This window comes from Amblyomma mixtum, chromosome 5 (genome assembly GCF_055824585.1).
Source record: "Amblyomma mixtum isolate Tamu chromosome 5, ASM5582458v1, whole genome shotgun sequence".
Lineage (NCBI taxonomy): Eukaryota > Metazoa > Arthropoda > Arachnida > Ixodida > Ixodidae > Amblyomma > Amblyomma mixtum.
In genome coordinates this window covers 62532465-62556934 of record NC_143016.1, presented here as the reverse complement: position 1 = coordinate 62556934, position 24470 = coordinate 62532465, and the positions used below count along the sequence as shown (strand labels likewise).

At 50.7% G+C, this 24470-nt stretch overlaps 1 protein-coding gene across 13 annotated transcripts in view; it reads left to right on the top strand.

Moving 5' to 3' along the window:
- The window catches only part of dlg1 (MAGUK family member discs large 1), a 559794-nt gene that overhangs the window by 387185 nt on the left and 148139 nt on the right, over positions 1-24470 (top strand). For all 13 annotated transcript variants that reach the window (XM_089544710.1, XM_089544718.1, XM_089544717.1 and 10 more), the window contains one exon: positions 21790-21846. In XM_089544710.1, the coding sequence (XP_089400836.1) occupies positions 21790-21846 (57 nt within the window). The remainder of the gene's footprint in view (positions 1-21789; positions 21847-24470) is intronic.

Sequence of the window (24470 nt, the reverse complement as noted above, 5' to 3'; positions counted from 1 at the left end):
CCTCGCTGCTCGCGCAAAGGACGCCTCGTTCCGTGTCTACCCCTCTTACACCTGTCTTTTGACGGGACCTCCTCCGTCGCAGGACCCGTGGCTGACTGACCGGAGCTTATAAAAAGGGAGTAATCGGGGAGTTATACACCCATGCGCAACCATACAACTGCAGAAAGAAGCTATAGAACTTTCACAGAAACTTTGTAATTGAAGAAAAATTTATCCAGGGATTGAACCTGGAACCACCGCCACCTTTCTGAAAGAAGGCGGGCTGTCGCTTTGCCAACTAAGCTAACAAGGACGGCTAGCAGATGGTAGGGCGAGGGCGAACTTGTTCAGCTACTCAAAGTGGGAATGGTGTCCTATGATTAACTAGGAGGAATCCCCCAGTATGGAGCAGATTTGTAATACGGGAGTAATTACTCATTAACGTCCACACTAGCACAGCCGCACGGCTACAATGGAAAGCTCTACAGCTTCCAGTGAAACTTTGTAGATGAAGAAAAATTCTTCCCCGGACCGACCTCGGGACCACCGCCTGTCCGGGGCTTAGGTTCCGTTGGTCGTGGGTTCGATCCCCATTTGAACTTTCTTTTTTTTTGTAGTGCTTGTCCATATACTGTCTCTCCTCTCGCCTTCAATTGCGCGCTAGGCTTTCTTTTGAAGAATTTTTCTTCGACTACGAAGTTTTTATGAAAATTGTATAGCTTCCATATATTTGGCCGTATGGCTGCGCCTAGATTCATGCTAAATAGTGTAATTACTCTCTTATTACAAATATGCACCACCCTGGTGGATTCCCCTAAACACTGGAGGAACGTAAGCTTGTTTGGTAGCGTGTAGGCTTCTTTTATTTTCAGCTGGGTGTCAGATATGGGTGTCAGGTGTGGGTGTCAGGGTGTCAGGTATGGGTGTCATATTTATCACTCGTTTTACTGGCGTCAGTGTCGCTTTGTTCCGTGGAATGTGTCTGTCGCGCTAGCATCGCAAAACTCATAACCCGGGCGCCTATTGTGAAGTCGCAGGTGGCGTAAAAGTTTGTGCTTACTGAGACAGCAGGCGCCGTTGTAGGACGACGGCGTCGCGTCTATCGGTGCGTGTTTTGTGTCGCAGGGTAGCGCTAGCTGGGTAAGCAGGACAAAAACATATGGGACAAAATTGGGAAGGGAGGTGGGGGGGGGGATAGGCGATGATATGCCTGCACCGAGGCCAGTATTATCGCTTTCTCTCTCCCGGCGTTTCCGCGGAGAGTCGGTAACCTGCATGCACATGATCTCCACCTACGCCGCGCGTCCAGTCCAGTTTAGCTAGGCCTCATTCGCGAGGCGCGTAATGACGTTTCAGCCCGCAGAGCCGCTAGCGCGAGTACGTGAAAGAAACGAAGCTCTCCACGGTGTATCCTTTATCATCGCTGTCGAGAAATAGATGGCGAGGAGGAAACGCCTTGCGTGTCGCGTGCCTCCGCGCGCTTGCTTCAGGAGTCGCGTAATTCTTCGCCCCCGCGCGTATATATGCGCGCGTCCGTGTATGTATTAAGTACATAACGTATGTGTGTACGGATGGCTTTATATAGAGTCTCGTGTGCTCTCTCTCTCTCACACACACACGCATGCAAGCACACACACATACACACACGCACGCACACACAGACACGCACGCACGCACACACGCACACACACACACGCACACTACCGCGCGCGCGCGCGCGCGCGCATGCGCGCTTGCACGCACGCACAGCAGTATGTGCGCACTGTATTACGCGCACTGTACGTGCGCGTAATAAATACGCTCGGCGACGTACCTTGGGCTCCGTGGCTGCCGTGACTTGGGCGTCCTTGTTTGTGCGTGCGGTTTTCCGTGAAGATCCGATTATCGTTTCCTCGTCCAGGCTCGCGCGGTGGATGCGGCGGTCGTCGTGAAGGATGGACGGCAGGGGCGGAACTCATTTCTCAGCATCCCGGCTCTCCCGCCGTACGGCGTCCGTTCCGCCCGCGCGCGTGGGCGGCGTGCGGCCCGCCGATCCTATTCATCATCCGGCCGGTTCGGCCGCAGGGCCCAGCCGTGGCTCTCCTCCCTCCGTTCCGTGGCGGCGCGCCGCTGACCTGGTGGTGCATGGTGTGCTTTACTGTGTGGCTGTTCGCTTGCACGTATAGCTGCGCGTATCGGAGTGCCTTCCGCCGCGGTGGAAGCCACGGTGGCGCGGCCCCCTATTAGCTCAGCGAGCGAGCCGCTGCTGCTCCTGCTGTGCTAGTGGTGCCGACGCGTCATTCCTCATATGCGTGCGCTGCCTGGCCATTTTCGCCTTCGCGCTGTGCTTTCTCTTACTTTTTTTTGTTTCTCCATTTCGTGATTTATTTTTTCTGTCCCCTTATTGCTTGCCTGTCTCTCTGTGATAATCGCTAATGGAGGGGCGGCGACCTGCTTTCGGCTGCGCTTCAGTGCTCTGCTGCTTTCAGTGATAGCGTGCTTGTGCGTTGGTATAGAACCAAGCTGCGTTGTCCTGGCCAGTACAAACATTTACAGCAATTAAATGGGGTGTATAGTTTCTGCGGTAGGCGTTGTGTTGGTAAGATGCAGCGAGTTTTCACCGCGCGAACGCGTTTATTCCAAATTCTTGTTGCTATTTCCCAGTCCGGATCTCAGGATGGTGACTCTTGTCAGATTATTTAGCGCACAGGCGGCCCAGATGTCGGGAAGGCACGAGCCGAGCAGCACAGCTTGACAGTGCTCGTATTGTGGCGCTCCGGGGTGCGTTCGTTGTCCCGTTTCTTTCTTCTGAATTCGGTTTGGTTTAGTTTATGGGGTTTAACGTCCCAAAGCGGCTAAGGCTATGAGAGACGCCGTAGTGGAGGGCTCCGGAAATTTCGACCACCTGGGGTTCTTTAACGTGCACTGACATCGCACAGCAAACGGGCCTCTAGAATTTCGCCTTCATCGAAATTCAACCGCCGCGGCCGGGATCGAACCCGCGTCTTTCGGCTCAGCAGCCGAGCACCATAACCACTCAGCCACCGCGGCGGCTCTTCTGAATTCTCACTTGCTTCACAGTACACCAGAGTCGTCGTCTTCATCACAAAAAAAAAAACATGGCCAGGTATTCTCGTCATAGTAAAGAAAGGAGCTTTAGAGAAGCTAAGGGACCATGCGTTAATTGTTCGGTTGGAAAGTGACCTTGCTGTGTTGACTGAGTAACTTATTGTCAGTGAAATGCACTGTCACAAATTGCTATTCCAACCCCAAATAAATCGCTGCCTCGATTTAAATGACTTTTCTCTCTTACATCTTAGTATCCGTTCTCTCGGCACCAAATCTGACGACTTGTCATGTTTTATTGCTAATGTGCACTACAATTCCGATAGAGTTTTGTGAACTGAAACGTGGGCTCTGTGCGATGCTCTGGAAAGAATTAACATTCATTCATTCATAGTCTGCATGGATAATTCGGCCGGCTGAAGAAGAAAAAAAAAGTGTAAACCTTACGCACCTAGCGACGCTGCTGCGCGTCACATGACAATGTATTTCATTTCAGCCAACTTGTCTTCAATGTGGCGTTAGCATCTACCCGTGTCCATTGTTAGGCCACCATCACTACCCCAGAAGAGTCGAATCCAAATCGGTCTATATGCCCATCAAATTGTTTAAGCATATATGCCGAATTCGTCAGTATTTCTTCTTTTTTTTTTTCGTGCTCGCAGCGGTGATGGCCGTGGCGCCGTCCACACAAGGAGAGACGTCAAGGCTTATACAAATTTTTGCTTGCCGTCCCCGTAGCACCGGGTGGAGTTTAACTATTTCCATATGTGAAAAAGTATACCTGGCGGAGGTTAACTATTTCCTTTTGTGAAAGAAAAAAAAAACAGAAAATAAGGCGAGCAACAGACTACTCACCGACAGTTGCGCAAGGAGCGGCCGTACGGCGAATTTCAAGTGCCGCTTTGCGCTCGCGTTAATCGTAGCGTGATGGTTGCCTCGGTGCACGGTAGGGCGCGGACGGCTGCTTCCGTAAGCGCCGGTCGCCTTTTTCGCCGCGTCTGGGCAGCGAAGAGCAGATTCCTATATGCAAACGGGGCCACTTCGCAGCTGCCTGCTCGGCGCATGGAAAACGGCCCGGCACATACGCGTGCGGAACCAGCCGCGCGTGTGGAACAGCAGCAGCAGCAGCTGCATGCGGACGGGGTGGCGACGGCATTCGGCGCCACTGCGAAGAACCACTGCGCTCGAAAGTCCACACTGCGGCTGCTGCACAGTCTACCGAATCTATTTTTGTTTTTTTGTTTTTTTGCATGGCTTCTGAGTTCCGGCCGTAGCGGATATTGGCTGCCTCAGTTGTCGAAGTCATGCGAAATCTTCGAACATGAAAGAATAAAAAAATAAATAAAGGTATAACTGCCGTACCCGAATGTGTTCGTCGAGTCGTCGCATATACAGTCGACGGAGAAAGTTCCCGTCAAGTCTGCGAGTGCTGCGTGGAGTATGCCCGCGGCCGCTGCGCGAGCGTTGAGCGTGAGGTGATAAACAAAAATAACAGAAAAGTGGGGTGCGCGAACGCTTCCGTCGCTGCGCGCAGTCGAGGGAGAAAGTTCCTGTTGCGAGCACATTGCAGTGTATACCTGTGGCTACAAGTGCACGTAGTAGTCGTTGCTTGGCTATGCGTGGCTGCAGCTCTGCCGGTCGTCCGCGTTCTGCGGACGTCAGTGTAGGCCGTGGCGTGGAAAGTGGCAGACGTGCGCCACTTTCCGCTCGAGCTCTCCGCGCTCCCGGGCACGCGTTATGCGCGTGGTATACGTGTCGGTATGTGCTGGTACGTTCCGTTTTTTTTTTTTTTCACCGGCCTGGAGAAGGGCAGCGCCGTATGTGTTCGATCGAATGGGCACGTTGAGCAACGTAGGGTTAGCACGTAGCATTGTATTTTGCTGTTGCTATGAGAAAGGGGGTGTCTGCAACGATTGTGATAGAGGTACACTTTAGATTTCATCAAGATTATAGTCCAATTTAATCAAGTCCCTAGACCGAGACATGTGGTCGTGAAGGTTGGCGGCTCGGATCTGCTTCTTCCGGCAGGTGGTGAAGCGTCCACGCTGAACGACTGCCATGCAGCATCCGTTATATATAAACGTAGGTTTAGATGAGGCCGTTTGTAGTCATTGGCGTGTTACAGATGTTTACCATCTTCTGGCCTAGGGAACACTCTGCTTTCTTTCCCTTTATTCGCGTAACTAATAGGCAGGAATGTTTTCGCTGCCTTCGATCATTTCAGTTACCCGCCGTTTAGGAACGTTTTTCGAGGTTCGCGCGCTTTCAACCTCAGCTTCTTCTGCCGGTTCTCGTCAGTGTCCTTCTAATTTGCGCCAAACTTTTCAGCCAGTCTTTTTCCATCGCAGGCAAATTTTAATGTTTCCCGTTTCGTATTACCTCAGATGCGGCGATTCGTACAATCAAATTCGCTTTTTTTATTCTTAAAATGCCTTAAAATTCTTAAATGCCGCTTCCACAAGCGCTGTAAACAGTTGATATAAATGGAACATAATTTCGCTGTAATAAATACTATGTTTAAAACAGTCGTGATCAACGGCGTAGAAGTATAACGTGTCTGACTAGCGACACTAGGGTGAGGGGTTCGATTCCTCGTGTAATTACCCCAATTTTCTTTTCGGGGCAATTAATTTACCTTACGTTCCTATATGCCATATGACGTTTGAGTCACGTTGCGACCTTATAATCAAAATTTGTCTAATGTTTGAATTACTTTTCAATTCCGAAGCTAGTCCCCGCCGTGGTGGCTCAGTGGTTACGGTGCTCGGCTGCTGACCCGAAAGACGCGGGTTCGATCCCGGCCGCGGCGGCTGAATTTCAATGGAGGCGAAATCCTAGAGGCCCGTGTACTGTGAGAAGTCGGTGCACGTTAAAGAACCCCAGGTGGTCGAAATTTCCGGAGTCCTTCACTACGGCGTCCCTCATAGCCTGAGTTGCTTTGGGACGTTAAACCCCAGTAACCAAACCAATTCCGAAGCTCCGCGTGTGACGTCACGGCCCTCTCGACCAATCCAAACTTTCACGACACGCCAACCACGACGCCGGGTTCTCCGCTGAACGGAACCCTTAACGCGATAGCGTTAAAATCTTACGAGAAAACAAGCACAAACAGGGAGCCACTATCTTGAACGGTCTGTGTGCTGCTTCCGGTTATTCGAGGCCACCTCAGCGGCGCGGCGTCTCTCCTTGCCCCACCCGCCCTCTGTATAAGTTACGTGCCAGGCGCCTCTGGGCTGCGGTTCCAGCCGCGATCTCTCGAGTACCGCACCGCAGGTGCATCGCGCAAGTTCCGCGCTTCTTATCCCGTCGCTGGCGCCGCCGCTTTCTTCCTTCTTCGCTTTATCTTCCCTGCGGCGCTGGGTTTGCGGCGGCGCCCGTGCTACCCGTGCTGCTGACGGAGGACGTTCGTATCACTTTGCTGGAAGACGCCAGAGGGCGTGGTGGGCGCGGAACGGCTGCTGGCCGATTCTTCCCTAAGCAGCTAGCAGGAAACGGCACTGGCGCGCCCATCTTTTCTTATATTCTTATTGTTCTTCTTGCGCGGGGGGGGAGGGGAGTTGAGGGGGTCTATCGCTCTTTCTTCTTGCTTCTGTATTGTGGACGTGCACTTGCTTAAAGGGCACAGCATTCCGTTTGCTGTTCCTCTTGTCTTTTTTTATGTGTGCACGTTTTAGAGACGGGTAGTGAAACGCACGTATTCTGCTCAACGCAAAGTGCACATTCGAGGCGCGTACGTTTCAGCACCTTGACCGGTCGATAACGCCCATCCGAGATGTCGATACGTGGAAGAAGAAATACTAGCCCGAAGGTCTGCAAGTTAGTTCGGAAGCGTTTCCTCGGGGCGCTTAGCCGCCTCATCTCCGTCTCTCAGTTCATTTCTGGTTATCAAACGGTGTCCTTGCAGCGAGGCGCGTTTTCTCTTGCGCAGTCGGTTGCCTGAATGCCTCGCGGATGTATAGCTGTCACGTTTTACATTGGCACGAAACATTTGAACGTGAGTGGCATTCACAAATATGCCGCTTTCTTTCTTTTTTTTTCGCGTTAAAGAAGCTTTTCTTTTTCCTTCTCCTCTTCTGCTTTTTCCTTCTCCTCTTCCGCTTGCGGGTTTCATCGTTTGTCGCACGCGTACGTAACGAATATTTTGATAAGGGAAACGTCAGAGCCGAGCGCGTGCTTGCGATGTCATTGCACGTTAAAGATCCCCAGGTGATCCAGCTTATTCCGGAGCCCTCCACTACTGCCCCTCTCTCTCTCTCTCTCTCTCTCGCTTCTATTACGGCCACCTTCCTTCCTTCCTTCGCGGCGCGGTTGAGGTGTCTGCCACTACGCGAAACAGTTGCTGCGCCTTTCATTTTCTAATAGCGAATCGAGTTTTTTTTTTATTATTATTTGAATGTTTCAGTCGTAAACAGGCAAATTACGATAGTCGGGAATGGTACGAACAACAATAAAACTGAAGTAGTTTTGTAGCCCTTTGATGGTTCAACATTTCACGATGGGTAATAAAGTAGTGAGAGCAGTGAGTGGAGTTATAGGGCCTACAAATGCAGGTCTTCAGAAAGCAATTAATGGTACGATACATATCATGGACAGCAGCTTACCCATACCCTTTAAATGAAAAGTGTTAACCGGCGCAGTATGTTACCAGTACTCACCCATGAGACCAGAACTGCGAGGCAAAGCAGAAGTCTAGTAATTAGACTTAAAACTGCGCAGCGAGCTGTGATACTGTACGACAAAGCAGAGCATGGCACGTCACGGCACGTGACTGAATGTCGAACCTCCACCACATTGGAGTGCGCCGGAAAGACTCCTACCGCACAGCACACTGGCGTTTTTAGCATTTAGCCTCCATCGAAATGCAACCGCCGCGGCCGTGATTCGATCCTGACCTTCAGCTGAGCAGCCGAAAGCCATTGCACGCCGGTTAATGATATTCAGTCTGGAATTAAGTCGAATAAATTAACTTGGTCAAGACGTGTAATGCGTGGGAGATTTCTAACGGTAATAGCGGCGCGGTAAAGGATTAAGGGAGTAGACAGAACAGGAAATTGTTAGCCACTTGGAGTGAGTAATCCCAGCATGAGATGAGTGCTTGAGACGGGTCACGGCTTTGAAATCGCCTAACATGGCCAGAAATTGACTTTTTTTGTCAACTGTTTCATCCGTTTATATGCCTCTCTTTTTTTTTATGCTGTCCCGACGTTTCATTGCTGAAGTGGACCGGGAAGAGCTGTTTCGTGAACTGCGGCTGCCCTGCGTGGCAGGAAAATGCTCGAACAGTAGACATCTTTCTCCGTTACTGTTTTCTGCCTCTGTCTTCACCTTGCTGAGCAGATTTCTTCACGACTGTTTTTTTCTATTTTGACCACTTTGGTTTTGTGGCATCCCCCCCCCCCCCCTCCTCCCCCCTCAAGCGGTCCCACCTCAGTCTCTCACTTCGGATCCTCCTTCTGTATTAAATAGGATTTTCTTGGGCTAATGTTTGTGCAATGAACATTCCGCCTACATTTAAGGCCATAATGCAAGTCACGACATGTTGGCTTTCAAATTTGTGAATGTTAAATTTCTTGACAAATTTTATTTACACCTTGCAAAAATTCAAAGCCAAACATTCTGCTTTCCGAAAAAAAAAAGATTTATGTCTCGACCTGTACCCTAGCAGTATAGGAACGCAGTGAACGTTGAAACAGCTTTCTGCCACATTTTCTTGACTCTGCAGCCTTTTCGGAAGATTAAGAGGAAAATATATATTTATTAGAAAGCAGTTATCTGGATACGTAACAGTGAGGCTTTGTGAGCGTATTCATAGAAATGTTTGTAATGTGCTACGAACAATTCATTAAATACATCAAGAAATTTTTTTGAAATGCTGAAAGTCGCGTCCCCCCTTAACTGCTGAAGCTGTCTTAGCTGACGTGAAACCTAATTTCTGCATGCAACCTTACTTCCTCGTATCAAGAAGAGCTTTGACGAACTAAGCCGAAAATATTTGCTGGGTGAATGTACACCGCGTTCACCTTCCCAGCTTCTGTACACCGTAGGTCGCTCGTTGAGGTTATTGCATTTTAGTGCAGATAAATAAAATGCTGCCCCCTGAACATTGCTTTACCGCTATCCCCCATCTCTCTCTCTCTCTCTCTGTTTCTACGAACGGGTCCCATATGTCCGCTGCTGCAGACAAACGGTAGTGAGTGAGCCCGTGGCCTCTTGACATTGCTGACTGCGCCTCGGTTTGTTACCGCTGGCAGCCGCAATTTGTACGATACGCACAGAGTCGGCGAAGTTCTCGAATTTTCTGCGTCCTTGATTGGACGGTGTTTGCCTTCAGTAAAGTTTTTGTAGCCTCAGGGTCAGCAGTTTTAGTGAAAACGACTTCAGGTGCGTTGGAGTCGTTAAAAAAACTAACAAAAAGTAACAATAACTGAACAGCTTCCATGTTTAAACCTCGGGTAAGGCGCTGTCGCTGTTAGTTTTATGTAAGCAATTGGTAGCGCTCGTTACGTTGCAAAAAACAAAAAACAACGAATCGTGCTGATACAGGTCAGGAGAATAAGTTGTTTTTTTTTTTCCCCTGCGGCCGTGTTTTGAACCTTTTTTTCTTAAAAAGGTTTGTATTTACGATCTTCTTGTATGTAAGACAAAACAGAATTTTTTTTTTTTTTTTTTTGCTGGGTTTGGCACCAATCTCTTCTGTATTTGCTTTGAAGCAGCCTGAAGACTTGCGTATACTTTGACGAATCAAAATCGAAGATAGGTGCATAATTTTCGGCTCTCGCAAAGAGCTTAAAAATTAAGCGGCGAAAGCTACATAAGGGCACTTGAGTTGTAAAGCAGTGCAATGCAGCTAGGTGCTCAAAACTGCGCATACCTTGCAGGCTGTCCTAACTAAAAGCCGTGCACAATTTGCGCATTCTTGTCGTTACGCAACGAAGTCTTGTACTGTGCGTGGGTGTGTAAGTGCGTTTCGGCCTTGTGGGTGCATTTGTCTTTTCCGCGCAATCGTTTGTCTTCCCTAGGCGAAAATCTTTTTTCCTAAGCCTCGAGGCTTAAAGGCCCCGATCTTCTGCCCAACCCTTTCCTATACAGTTGTGGTCTGGAACCATTCATCCGCGAAAATCGTTTCTTGTTTTTGTTCCGCTCGTATTTATTTTATCCGCGCTTAACGGCGTAGGCCCTGTTGTGCGCCGGAACGAGGCAAGGTGATAACGGCGTTGCGGACATCGCCACTAATTGAGTTGCAGGGTAAGCGGCCGCCGATAGGAGAAAGAAAAACGGTCGGGCCGACGTTGTACACACAGCGCGAAAACGGACGGCCCGAGAAACGGATGGAATGCAGTGAGAGATGTGGAAAGAGGTTGGGGCCGCCGGCTTCCTAATTTCGCCGCCGTGTCCCGGCCTGCTTCTTCCCTGGCGGTGTCGCAGCGCGCACAAAAGAAGGTGCGCGTCGATTTATAGAGCGCCGTGTCGGGAAGTCCTGCGACGCTTATACGGCCCATTCCCTGTCTTCTATATACCCTGGCGCTGCCTCCCCTTTTGCGGCATTATTCGGTTTTTCTTTTCTTTTTCTCGCGTGTGCGTGTGTTCCGGTGCTGAAGTACTTGTTTTTGCGTACGCTCCGTGTACGGGCCGGGCGGACTCGATCTGGCAGCTCTGGTTGTTTTCATACGTTTCATATATATATATATATATATATATATAGAGAGAGAGAGAGAGAGAGAGAGAGAGAGAGAGAGAGAGGAAGAATCAATGTAAGGAAGTTGTCTGGCGCCTTTTGTCGCGAATGCGCGCCATCTGCTACTGCGATACCTTGCATCAGGGATGGCCGTGTCTGTTGCGTTTTTTTACTACTCTTTTTTTTTTGTTAGCTTTCTTTCTCTCTCACACACACAAACACATACACACGCAGAGTGCCTCTGTGAGCGGACAAGTCGACCGTTGTTGCTTGGTTTGGTTTGTGGGGTTTAACGTCCCAAAGCGACTAAGGCTATGAGAGACGCCGTAGTGGAGGGCTGGGGTTCTTTAACGTGCACCGACATCGCACAGTACACAGGCCTCTAGAATTCCTCCTCCAAAGAATGTCAACCGCCGCGGCCGGGATCGAACCCGCGTCTTTCGGGTCAGCAGCCGAGCACCATAACCACTGAGCCACCGCGGCGGCTAAACCGCTATTGCAATCGCGAGTTTTACTCACCCTCCTTTTTTTTTTCGCTATTTTTTTTTGGTCACCTCCCAGCTAAGAGTGTGTGGGCACTCAGATAACTGCGGAACAAAATATGTTCTTATTGCGTGTACACCCTTTCATTGAAACTGCTGAGGCGATGTGCCAAAATGAAACTTATTAGCCTTTGTCTGGACGAGCGCCAAACACCCATCTACAGGTGTCGACATTTTGATATCTGGCGTATTACATCGGTGCGAGCGGCCACACTTTCATTTTCACTCCGGGAAACCGCACCGGAGACTGTGTGCATTATCCGTGTACTAACATCGTGATAACGGCTATGCGTCGGCAGTATCGCGTGCTCGAGGGGCACGAGATAGAGCGACGAGAGCCTTATAAGAGCAAGCAAGAAAGAAAGAACGAAAGAAAGAAAAGGACAGGGCTTCTGAATCCGTGCCGACACTCGGCGCAGTACCATCTGTCGCCGTCGCTCGACCGACGCCTGAAAACGACTCGCTTCTGCAACGACGACGCTGTTCGCAGCAGGGAAGCGAACTAGCGCCACCGCGCGGCGACGACGGCTCCCTGCCGTGTTCGGGCGTAACATTTGTCACACGCGCCAGCGGCACGCTCACGAGGGTATGGGCACTTTGTGCACGGACGCCTGCGATGCACAAGTGCGGCATTGGCCCGGGTCACATACCTCCCCCCCCCCCCCCCCACTTTTCCCTCCTCCTCCTCTCAGTGACCCTTTTCTCCCATCCCGAGGCGGCCCACGTTCAAAGGCAATTTTTATCCTCCGGGATTGCAGTCGCGAAGGCAATGTGAGACGTCGTCGTCGGTGGCGGCTCTATTGCCGCTTTTCGCGTTTTTTTTTCGTTTTTTTTTATTGGTCGCGCCGTTTTCGGTCGTTCGAGGCGGGCTTCAGGAAAAGAAAAAGATGAAAAGTAAATAAGCACAGTGCCGACGAAGATATTTGGGCATCGGCGAGGGAGATAAATAAGGGGGCGTGTTCCGTGAAATGGAAGGGCGCGGGGCTGGCTGCCGCCTGCGCAGGTTTGTATGGACTTCGATGACATCGCCTGTGCAGGAGAGGCGCCCTCCCTTCTTCCTCCGTTACCCCCCTCCTGTTCCTCCACCTCTTCTCCGTCTCCGTATAATATGACTCCGGTGCCATCAAGTACCCATCAGGGCGCGAGGTCGCGGGCCCAACCGCGAGCCCTCTTGTGCTCGCGCCGAGTGCGGCGGTTTCGAGTTTCGCTGCGCGACTGATTCGACGCGAGCGCCTTCTCCTCCTCGTCCTCTCCGCCTTCTCTCGCTTACGCCCCCTTATTTAACCTGCCGTTCTCCACCCTCCCCCTACCCCTTTCCTTCCACTTCGCGGTGGTTATCAAAATCTCATTTGCGTGTCGCCGCACAAATCACCGCTCTGCGCCTTGTTTCAAAATGAGTTCCCGCGGTGCGCGCCTTCCCCCTCTCCTGGTCGACGCGCTCTTGGCGGTTGAAAAATGCTCGCGCTCCTTTGCTGATTCGACTGGCTCTCTCCTTCGGCTCGTCGGGTTCAGGTGAAGTGGGATTAACTGTTGTAAGCCCCGGGATGAGGCTGTCACCTTTTTCTTCTTGTACTTCGTTGTCTCGTTCTCCCGCTTGCATTAAGGAAAGCTTGGCAGGTGTGCGTCTAGCGGCCGCTGTGGAATTAACACGCGCGATGCTTGTTATCCCTTGCATGTAGCCCTGTTCCCTAAGCTCATCGGAGTGTACTAGGAACCAGGGGCCGCTGTTCATCCAGCCGGCATTGCTGTGCATTTTTCCCGCATCTTTCCAGGCGGATTCCTTTTTTTTTCTTCGCTTTTTCCAATCTTCTCGAAGCCGCCTTGTGATTTGGCAGCGGGGGAAATTGTACTCGTAACGTACTTTTACAAAATGTCAGGTCGCGCCGGGCTAGCTCTGAAGTCGGCGGAATCTGTATTATTTACCATTGTCGAGTGTTATCTGTCGGCGCTGTACGCCCGTAGACGTTGTCGAACCTGACTGGTGTTAAGTGAGAGAAACAGCGCTAGAAACGAGGGCGCGACTAGACTACACAGGCGCTGTAGTGTCTTTAGCGCCGTTTCCCTCACTTAACGTCATGCTTCTGCTAGCCCGGCGAAATTCCTCCTTGGAATCTGATTGACCTCACTCGTGATGCCTCAGCTCTCCTACTCACCTTGACACTGCTTTGGTATATACGCCTCGGCATGCTTTGAACACGACACGATTGCCGGTGTTCAGACATCAATCACGGCCGACTCATGCGCCACTCAGCTTCGCGTGTCATGCCCGCGCTGCTTTGGTGCATTAGAATTACGCCTTACATCAGCGGACGCGACATTTCAAGTGGCGCTGAAATGTGCCGTCATCGAAATGCTACCACAATCTGCGGCCCAGTACAGAAGGATCGCTTCTATTGTAGGTGACGAGTGGTGTTATCTGTGCCTGCGGTTGAATGTCGAGTAAAATGCCCGGCGCCTGCGATCAAGCGAGCCCTTTTGTGTCGGCTCCTTTAATTTTCTGCATGTAAACAGTACATAAGGTATCGTTGCGAAAGCAACACTTCGCCACCCAGCTCGGCTCGTCGCGTGGTCGCACTTCAGCCGTATGCCGTGGCCCACGAACGACCTGTAGCCGCCGTTGCCTAGCAACGCCGCAGCCGCGCTCCAACAGATGGCGCCGCCGTCGGCGCCACTGCCGTCGCCCCTCGCTCCACCAGACGGGCTCCGCTGGGGTATACAGTCGCCTCGCGGGGGTATGTATATATGCGATTCGCCTCAGTGGATTCTAGTCGTTATGGAGAGCGCGAAAGAGAGGCAACAACGAAAGAACAAAGCGACTGGGGTTAACCAGAGCTAAACCACAGCCAATTATTAAACCAAATAAACATACCATATATTTGTGGTCTCGTGTAGCTGAGCCAGGCGAGCGCATCATAGGCCGGTAGCATATTTCTTTTTCCGTGCCGGGCAATGCCAGTACCTATGCGATACACCATGAAATGGCGCGCGTTAAGAACCGCTTCTCACAACTCCTTTGCGCGCGCGCGCGCGGCGTCATGCTGCTGGCGTCGTCCGCGGTGGCGCGAACCAATTACGTCGCGGGTGGTGAAGCGACGGGAGAGTGGCCATTCCCTCGCTGCTGCCTCTGCTGCTCGTGTTTGTGACAGCGGCTTTTAATCAGGCCCGCTCCGAACAAAGCTGCCTGAGCACCGAAGCATGCGCGCGCGCTGCACCCCGCCGCCGTCGTAAATCTCGCCTCCTCGCCCGTATGCCATGCAGGGCGTTTGGCATTCTTGTGCGCGGCACCAAGAAGAAACTGCCCGAGATTGCTCAACATGGGGGGCAGGCCCAAGCCTTCCGTGCCTTGCCGTTGTCTTGCTTTGTTTTCTCTCTGAATTTCTGACGAGACATTATTAGTCATATCTCCCTCCCCGACTCCATCGCCGTGTTGCGCATTTATCCTTTTTTTTTAATACGAGGCATGGTTTTCGCAGGATTACATAAGGCGCTTCTTATCTCGACCACACTGAATGCTTCAAGCTGCGTTTTATTTTGGGTAACGTTCGTTAAGCTGAAAACAAAAAAAGCGATTGTGGCTTCACTATACTGACGTTCAGGATCTCCAGTCTTTGGAGGCTTGTCTAAAAATGGAAAATGTCTGCCTGCAATCCTTCTTTGAAGCAACTGGTGACAGCACAGAATGCGAAAGTTATAATTAACTATGACACGTTTCCATCAAAAGCTTTTTTTAATTTGAAATCCAACGTTTCGAAGCCGGCCCGGCTCCTTCTTCAGGGGTTACTGAGAGCTGTGTCTAGCGTCTTGAAGTATTCATAATGGGGCAGCAAGGGGCCAAACCCAACCAGACAGGCGGTTCTGTCGGAACGTTTAGCTTTCAGAATGCGAAAGTGGACGGGATTGCTGGAATGGTTTATGGTTTATGAGGGTTTAACGATCCAAAGCGACTCAGGCTATGAGAAATGCCGTAGTGAAGGGCTCCGGAAATTTCGGCCACCTGGGGTTCTTTCACGTGCACTGACATCGCACAGTGCAAGTGAATCTAGAATTTCGCCTCCTTCAAAATTCGACCGCCGCGGCGTGGATCGAACCCGCGTCTTTCAGGACAGCAGCCGAGCGCCACAACCACTGAGCCACTGCGGCGGGGCGGGCGTAAAAATGCCTACTTGTAGTATCAGCAGGAAGTATACTGTATACATCATTTCGTAAACTCAATGGTTCAGTGTTCTCTTTTCTGCCTCAGTCTTCTGTTCCCTCTCTTGTTTGCCTGCGTAGTTGTTTGCACCACAATAGCTGTAGAAGTGCGCCGCTGCTTCTCTGGAGGGAAGCGTTCTTCGGCCAGCGTCTTTTTTTCTATATATCTCTCTAGGGCGACGTTCTTTTCAGCTTGCTCTCCTCGCGGCCCGTTTTCCTCTTTTTATTCCCCACTTCTGCGGGCGACTTTTTCCTTGCTTGTTCGTAGCCTCTTGGGGAAAATTCATTAACTCGGACGAGGCAGCTGGTATACGACGCATAGTGTATAGTACGTTGCGGATAAGCCCCCGTCTGCGACAACGCCGGCTAGTATAAGCTCGAAATGATAAAGTATCGTTCTGTCGCGACAGCGGGCTAACGTCGCTGCCAGTATTCTCGGGCACTAAACGAAAAGCCTGCCACAGCTGCCTCGCGAGCTCATAACGTTTTCTTTACTCTCCTCATTGTTCGCGTGGAGGCGCTCTTTCGTTTCGTGTTTTTTTTTTTTCTCGTCAATTCTTGTAATCTTTTCGACGCTGCTGCCTCCTTTCATCTTGCGTCGCTAAACCCGTCGCTCCGCGCGCTTGTCGCTGTTGCATTTATCCGAGGTACGCGGCGGCTGGGTGTGCATCGTCTGGAGTGTTCCGCATGCCTTCCGCGCTTGGGGTACCGAGAGGGCGTCGGAACAGCGGCGAGATAAAAAAAAATAGATAAAGAAAACTTTGGGAGAGTGGATTGAGGCCGGCCTGGCATCTTGCTGTACAGCAACACTTTCTCTCTTTCCCCATCTCGCTTCTTGGTCTTTCTGCGCGCGGTGCCTCCTTTAATTTGTCCAGCAGCGCGGCGCGGCGCCCGACAGCAGAGTTAATAGCCATAATGAAACCTCTTTAATTATACGGGGCTCATACACGTGCCAAGAGCATGCGCGCGTATGGCCCGTGGTCACTGGCGCGTAGGAGAATAACTCCTCACACTCTAGCAGGCTTAAGAGAGAGGCGCCGCGTTTCTCATTCCGCTGCGCAAGTTGGGAACTGTAATGAGCTTGTCGGCACCAAAGCTTCCGCCGACTTGTCCCCATGCAAATCGTCCTGTTCTGCGAGCGAAGTTTCGCTTGGGAGTGCTTCGTTCCGCATGTCTCTTCTTTTTTTTTTTTTTTCAGTTCGCTGCGGTTACTCGGCGTATATGCGCTCTGCCGCGGGAGGAACTGAGGGGAGTTGTTGCTCTTCTGAACGGTTCGCTGGATAACTAAGGCGAAGGCTAAGCGCGTTTGCAGAGCTGGCAAATAAAACTGAACACGGTGTGTTGGGTTCGCGCGGCTGGTGTAATGTTTACCCCATATACCATGTTGATACCAGCTTCTTAATCCAGCTTTTCGTGGGTGGTTTAAATACACGAAGAGAAATGAGGCCAGTGTCGAACTTAGTAAGCACAAAGGCCGGGAACGCGGGCAAGGTTTAGCCGCTGTCAAAATTTTTATCATCTCGTGTTTAATGAAAAGCTCGCAGTATTAAGTAGGGTGAAGGATGAGATGAGGAGGTATACGATGGGGCAGGGTGGCTGTGGCTGGCTGAGGCTAGCAGCAGTCGGAGAACATTCTTTAGGCTGGTGGCCCCCAAAGAAAAATAAAAATAAAAATTGCGAGTCTATATCGACTCCCGTGGCTATACCGACGTCTGCGTTATTCCGTCGCAATTTTGACATTTGTGACTATAATTAATAAACTAATTACTCTGAAGTTATCAAACGTGGCTTCTAGGTTCATTTTTTCTTCCTCTATCTGAAGCAACCATTCGTTTTCTTCTATCTTTTTTAGTTCCCGAGTTAACACGAGTTAAACGCTGCCAAAGGTGTGACACCCTCTGCTAACGGACGGCAGTATGAGCCATCAAAGGCTTTCGCCTTAAAACCTTATCGCCTATGGCACAACGGACTAAAGAGTAGCAAAGAGTTGTGTTGTAAAGTTTTCATCGGAGTTAAAACAAGGAGACAACGGTAGAGGCCTTGTCGCGCGTGTTGTGTTCTGTTGCGTTGCGTCTTATGGCGCACAAGCGACTGTCACGCGCCAAACGAACTTGAGACTGAACTTGCTTGCTTTGTAGGAAAAAACTACATATGCTGCATCATCGGCGTAATCCGGCTGATGATTATTAATTAGCTGGTTTCATAGAGCCTCCTTATGTAACATCCCCCCCCCCCCCCCGTCCCCCCCAACTTGTTCTTTCGACTCTTTGCTATTGGTCAATGCTTCATTTTTACGCCAGAGCGTGCGGCAAACATTGCTTGCTAGCTATCAGCGCTGACGTCACTGCAGCTCCCGATGATAAAGGGGAAAACACAATTGCGGGTTGAGGGGGAGTGTCGTTTCGTCGAAAGGTCCAACTTCTGAATTCGTTCCCTCAGCGACCTTGTACCGAGTGCGCGAAGATCTCTGTAGTAAAATGTAACTCCAGTTTCTGAGTTTTTCGTTCTTCTGTTTATCATTTTAACTTACATACTATTTTGGTTTTCCGCTCTTCGTGAGCTAGCGCAATTTTTTTTTTTTTCCGTCCTAATCACATCTGTGATATCGGGCCTGTATCGCGGTTGAGCCTCTGAAAAGTGAGACATTATCGCCCCCCACCCCATCCTCGCTTTTCCGTTATTACGTTCCTTTGTCCATTCCACTCGCAGTCCACCCCGCGATCTGTATGAATCAGTCATCCACTGGTGCCCGCTTAGATACGGAGATACGGTAGTGGGTCCTGCGGGTCGCTTCTCCGTGCGGACGCCATGGGGTCCAAAACTGCCCGTCGGCGAAGCAGAAAAGCGTTGCAGCGTCACGAACGCCGGATACGCGCGCTTTTGCGATGGGGCGGCCGACTGGTGCGTTTGTCTTGCTCTTTTTTTTTTTTTTTTTGTCGCGCCTATGTCTGTAACGGCGCCGCTATTCGGAAGGCCTGTCTCTTCCCATCGCCCTGTTTCGTCTCTCTCTCTCTGTCGGCTTCCGGCGCTTCCCCAACGGGCAGCGCTTTTTTGACGGTTTGTCGCTGCTTCCTGGCGTGCCCGTCCGACACGGTCGAAAAGCCAATGGGGACGAGTGCGCTGCCACAAGTTGGCCGGCTCTCTTTTCATTGATTTCCGTGCGCTCGTAGTAGCAGCCTCACTAACATCGCTTTAGTACTTCTTATTCTCTCTCCCTCTCTTTCTCTCTTGCGCTTTCCTAAAAAACGGAGTGGTCGTGTGGTTGGCGCCCCTTTTCTGCCCTGCCGTGTCTTCTCGCTGCCTCGCCGTCTCTTTAGACGTCTTGTCTTGCTGGACGGGACTCTAGGCCGCGCGCACTCTTGTCTGAACCATAGAGGAATAAAATAGGAAGAAGAGATACGAAGAAGACGATGAGCACAAAAATGGGAGTGGTCGTTAAGCGCTCGTGTTGGACGTCTCCGCCGATATCTATCAGCCCAGAAGAAACGACATCCCTTCTCCCCTCACCCTGCGCCCCCTATCCGTCGGCGGTGATAGGCCTACATCGTTTTGGTAGAGATTTTCACTCTGGCCGGCGAAAAGCTCGAATCGAACTCTGGGAAAGAAAGAGGAAAAAGCGGGGTGGAGGGGCTGGGTCACCGTAACACAGCGGTCATTCCATTCCTAGTGTTTCTATTTTTTGTTTTTGTTTTAGTGGTCCCTTTGCTTCCTTGCGTGGTGGCTGTGTCCGTGTTCGAGCGCCTCCGAATGTTTTGACACGCCATAACTCCATCGCTCCGGGTTCGGCTCTTTGCGCCTCGCAGAGCTTTCTTCAGTTCCGCTTCCCGGACGGCTAACCTCCACAGCGCGCATTAACCTCCCTGTTTTATCCGATTATTTTTCTTTTTCCTCTGCCACTTTTTTTTTTTGTCCGTATTTTCGGGAGTCCCGAGCCCCATTTGTCGTTCCTACTAAAGAGCCTTGGTAGTGGACGGACGGAGAAATGGTCGATGGTTCCCTGCCGGCCGACTTCCTTACTTGTGTGGGATCTCGGTGTCCTAAAGATCGGCTTTGAGTGTTTTCCGTCTGCGATCGCTTGGGCGTCTCCTGCGCTGTACGCTCTCCACGAGTGGCGTTCTCTGCTTTGTGCTGTGTTCGCAAGGAGGGACACATTTATGGAACTCCGGTTCGACAAATCGGAGATGATTTGTTCGTTTTCGCGTGTCGGCCTATACAGCGATTCGTATTGGTTTTCTACTCCATTCGCTCATTTTTTTTCCGGCGTTTCGTTTTTCGTCGAGCCGCCATACCTGCTGGCAAAATGCACACCCGGCCTCAGAAGTTTGCGGGACGCCCAAGTCGCCGAAAGAAAGCTGTTTCCGTGTAACCTGGGCACACAGCCTGGGAAAGACAGAGACTGACGATTTGCCGCTCTGAGATGAAGGCTGCAGGTTTCTGTTTCCTTTTACATGCAGTGGCTTGCGCAAAACTTGCCTTTCTTGCAACCAGCTTGCTGCCACGTAAACTTTCGACGCCGAATTTACGTGTCATTACCTGGTGTAGCAATTAGCATGTCGCACTTAGCGAGTCCTTCAGCTGGAACGTAGCTGTGCGCACGGTTTTCCCTCCGTCGACAGACATTTTTTTTCCGACGTTCTGTTTGTACTCTCAAGGTGGAATTCGTTTTTTGCGCTCATTTTACGGGCTTCTGTAACGCTTCGCATTTTGAGCGTTAAAAACGTTTACATGTGTCGGTGGTGTTATGCCTCGCTGCTGGTGAAAGTTGTTATTTCTCTCGTTTGAGAGATCCACAGGCCCAGCTTCTTGGGAGAAAGGAAAGAGGGTCCGTGTCGCAGTCCCTCGCCGTTGTCATATCACCCGGAGTTGAGGATTCCGTAACTATGCCGCGCACTTCGAAGCGCTTCTGTGATTGTTGTTTCCGAGTCGCTGATCTCGAGGTGTTCTCAGTGTTTCTTCGCAGTATGGCAGTCTGTATTAAAACATGGCGGAACAACTGGTTATAACTGTCCTGCTTCTGTGCTCGATACTCTACGTTTGTGTTGTGTATACGTGCGAGGAAAACGATATATTTCTTTCATCTCGTTTTCTGCTTTCGCTAAACTACCCTATTTAATTAATCGCATATTGGTCGATGCGGCGTCCAGGTCGGCTCCTCAACTTCGATGCGTGTAAAAGAAAAAGAAATGAAATGCAGTGTAGGTTGACCGACGGAAACTCCGAGACGTCAACATTCGGTTAGTGTCGTAGCTGCGGCGGCGCCGTAAGAAAATCCCGTGCACTGGGCGTGAATTCAGCACTGCGTGCTTGCGCATATGCGTAAGAACGTGCGAGACGTTAATTAACGCCTTGATTTCGTTCTTTTAAAGTTCGCGAAGCTCACCTCTACGTTCGCGGCGTGGCCGGTGTCGTATACGTTAACGGCGATTATCCGCCACGGTTCTACAGAAAGCTTGAAAATTATTGTACGCGAATTGGCGCTCTCGATTATCCGGTGCACTCGCGTGCTGCCACGCAATTGTTCGACTCCTCCGGACCTAAAATGACCGCTGGCTTAAAGTGCTGCCGAGAATGGTCGCCGACTTTTCGTTTCCTTTTTTTTACTTCGAGACCACCGTCGTCGCGGTGACGGCACGGCGAGGCGACGTGCTTATCTGCGTGTCGACATTGTCTGAGAATCTTTTCCGGGACCCTCTTGAAAAAGAAGGGGCGTGTGAAGCCCTCCTGCAGAACCGATCGTAGCAAGCGCCGTCCTTTGTGGCTCAAAACTCACCTAGAAGACGAGGCCCCCCGCAGCAGCTCGTGGTGCCGTTATCTCCCTTTCTCGTCTGTGTCCGTAACCATGGCTTGCGCCATGCAGTGGCCATGATTCGCGTATTGGTTGGCCCTCGAGCTTGAAGAGCGTGATTTAGAAAAAAAAAAGGAAAATAAACAAAGAAACAGGTAGACCTGTACGCGAGTAAATACAGTATTCTGCACTGCGACGCTTGTAATATGTGCACAACGCACGCTGTCTTAACGAAAAGTTCTCGGACAACAGTGAGGTGTTGTTGGACATCGAAATGCGGGCCCTGCAACTCCGGTCATGCATGACGTAGAAGCTTTTGGCTGAGATGGCATACGGGAGCTGTATGTGGTCCTAGGGAGAAATGGCACTAAATGATACGTGGACCCGTCACTCCGCCCGGGCCTTCTCTGTGCGCTTTTTTCCCCCGGGAACATTGAAGCGCCAGCGAGCCTATATCTGCGAGCCAGTTCTCCATGCGTTGGCGCGAAAGAATGCACTGACGTATTATTTAAACACTATGACCGGTAGAGGAGCGTTATCTCTTACATGCAATTCCCGTTTCCTCTTTGCAGGCACAAACCCCACTATTGGGCGGTGGTGGCGGCGGCGGCGTTGGCGGTGACCGATATGTAAGTGGTGCACCAGAAAAGTGTTTTCACACAGTCAAAGCGTGAAACTGTTTGGCATAAAATAAAGAAACAAAGCACAGTCCGCAAAAAAAAAGAAAAAAAAAAGAAAAGAAAAAGCGGTATTTGTCCCTGTTCGCTAATTAACACACTGTGTTCGTGTATATCTTATCGTGGCTTTTTACTGCCTGCCGAAACACCAGTAATCGTTGTGCGCGTTCATTCTCTCTGGAGGTTAATTGAAAGCATATATTTGTGGCGAAGGGCGACAGGAGATAAGAACTGCGCGAACTGTGTGTACCCACTCTCTCGCGTTGTACCTTGCGCACCACTTGAGAATGCGGAACGTGTCGCATCCTTTCGGACAGCGATACACACCACACTGTCGGTTCGTGAGCCAAACACGCTGAGCTTACACTACGTTATCTCGGGACTGCTAAGTAGAGAGGGTTTGCTGAAATGGATGACCGGGCTCCTTGGTATATATAATATATATTCGTCGTGAACAGCGCTGTGTCGTCCTGTGTTTCTTCGTCACTGCGTTTGCTACGCTGTCCCCGTCGATCGTATATGTAGAAGAATTATCAGTGCAAGCAATTTGTGCGGCTCGGCCGCTAGTCGTTTACGACGTAAGTCTACCAGCCGCGGGGAGAATTCGTCTCTGTCAAAAAACTCGTCTTTTTGCGAACTTATTTGAGGAAACTATGTCAATATATAAGCGGCCAAAAAAATAAATGAATGAAAGAAAGATAAAAGGAAACAAGGAAACGAAGTGCTGAAACAGAAGCCTTGAAGCGCCTGCTGTGAGTGCATATGATATCGCGAAACAATTGGGCGCGTTCTTGTTTGCACTTCCTGCACCACTAGACTATGGGCTCTCGGGAATGTCGAGTGCGTACGGCCGGCCTGCGCGTAACCCACTCTCGTGCGCTCCACAGAGCGCCCTTCGCTCGCCGATTATTTGTGCGCTCAGAAGGCTCACACTGAGCTCGCTTCTTGAGTGCGCCCACCTTTGCAACTAGCTTTGCAGCGCCCCTCACTTTCGGACTTCGTCTCTCTTATCTAAGCACTAGAGAATTTATGGACGTCGTCCCAAGATAAACGGTGGTTCGTGCACGGCACGTTACTCACGGATGCGCCGTGGACGCCTGAACACAGTGTGTCGTCTTGAGGGCGTATTGGATTGGACGTACTACAGACTACGAGGTCGTTACTACTGCGATGGCTGCCAACTTAATCAGTTACCTGTGTATCACGTGCTTTCGGAAATTTGGACGCTGGTCATTGCTTACGTGTCTGCGCTCATGCGTGCACGATGAATAGGAGATCTCTCTTTCCGCACCACTGGTGTAAAAAAAAAAAAAAATACCCGTGTATATACGTCGCTGTGGCTGTACCCTTATCTGCGGGGCCGACGTGAGTAATGTTTACATGCCCGCATATGTAAGCGATTCCGTTTGTTGTGCACAGACGTACGCTATTGGGTGCTTATCAGCCAGCCGACGCGTACGTCGTCCTGTTCGATGTGTGGTTTCCTGCGAGTCTATGGGTGGGCGTATTATAGTTAGTCTTGTTGAGAGGTTGGATGAACTAAGGGACGCTAAGCGCCTGGGGAAGATTGATACCTGTTCAAGCGCTTTTCCAATAAATGTCCAGTAACGAATAGGGATACCCAATGGGAAGAAAACTATTGCGCTGTTTGGTTAAGCCGACTATTGTATGTCGTTTTAATGTCGAAGTGTGTCTGTTATTGGTTTGGTTTGATTTAAGGGGTTTAACGTCCCAAAGCGACTAAGACTATGAGAGACGCCGTAGTGGAGGGCTCCGGAAATTTCGACCGCCTGGGGTTCTTTAACGTGCACCGACATCGCACAATACACGGGCCTCTAGAATTTCTGCTCCAAAGTAATTCAACCGCCGCGGCCGGGATCGAACCCGCGTGTTTCGGGTCAGCAGCCGAGCACCATAATCACTGAGCCACCGCGGCGGCTGTCTGTTATTGGTTTATAGATTAACTATAATTAGCCTGAAGCATTAGTGACGTGTTTTGGGTGTGAAGTTGCATCAGGCCGCACACCCAAAAAGTGCAAGTGTATGATTCAAGTGTGACGTGAAGAAATGTCTGTACGATATGGTTAAAATGAAAATGGTCGACTACTGCGAGCTAGCTGGGCTGGAGAACAGCGTATACTGAGAAAGGATTCAACGCATGTTATTTTTGAACAGAAAGGTACACTTCTTTTCATACGAGAGTCTGTCTCGCACAACTTGCGTTCTCGTAGTTACTTTTTTCTTTTTCGTTTTTCGCGCGCTTTGGCACGCCTGTACTATTCGCGCGTGATGAAATATAGTGCACGACAGCCATCCGACTATTTTCGTCGCAGGGGCATTGCCTGCGTTCGCCCACGTAACAGGCACGCGAGGCAGGCCGTCTCCGTGTGTCTGGCAGCTGTTTGCACAGTGTGTGCGGCTACGTACTACGTTGTGCGAACGCAAACATCACGTGCTCGTTTCGTTATGACGCCGCCCTCTCCGGACTGCTCTCGCCCTTTGGACGTGCCTTTGGAGCACGCGAAACCCGGACCTCTTCGCGGTGTTTACGTTAACGCTGAAAATAAATAAATAAA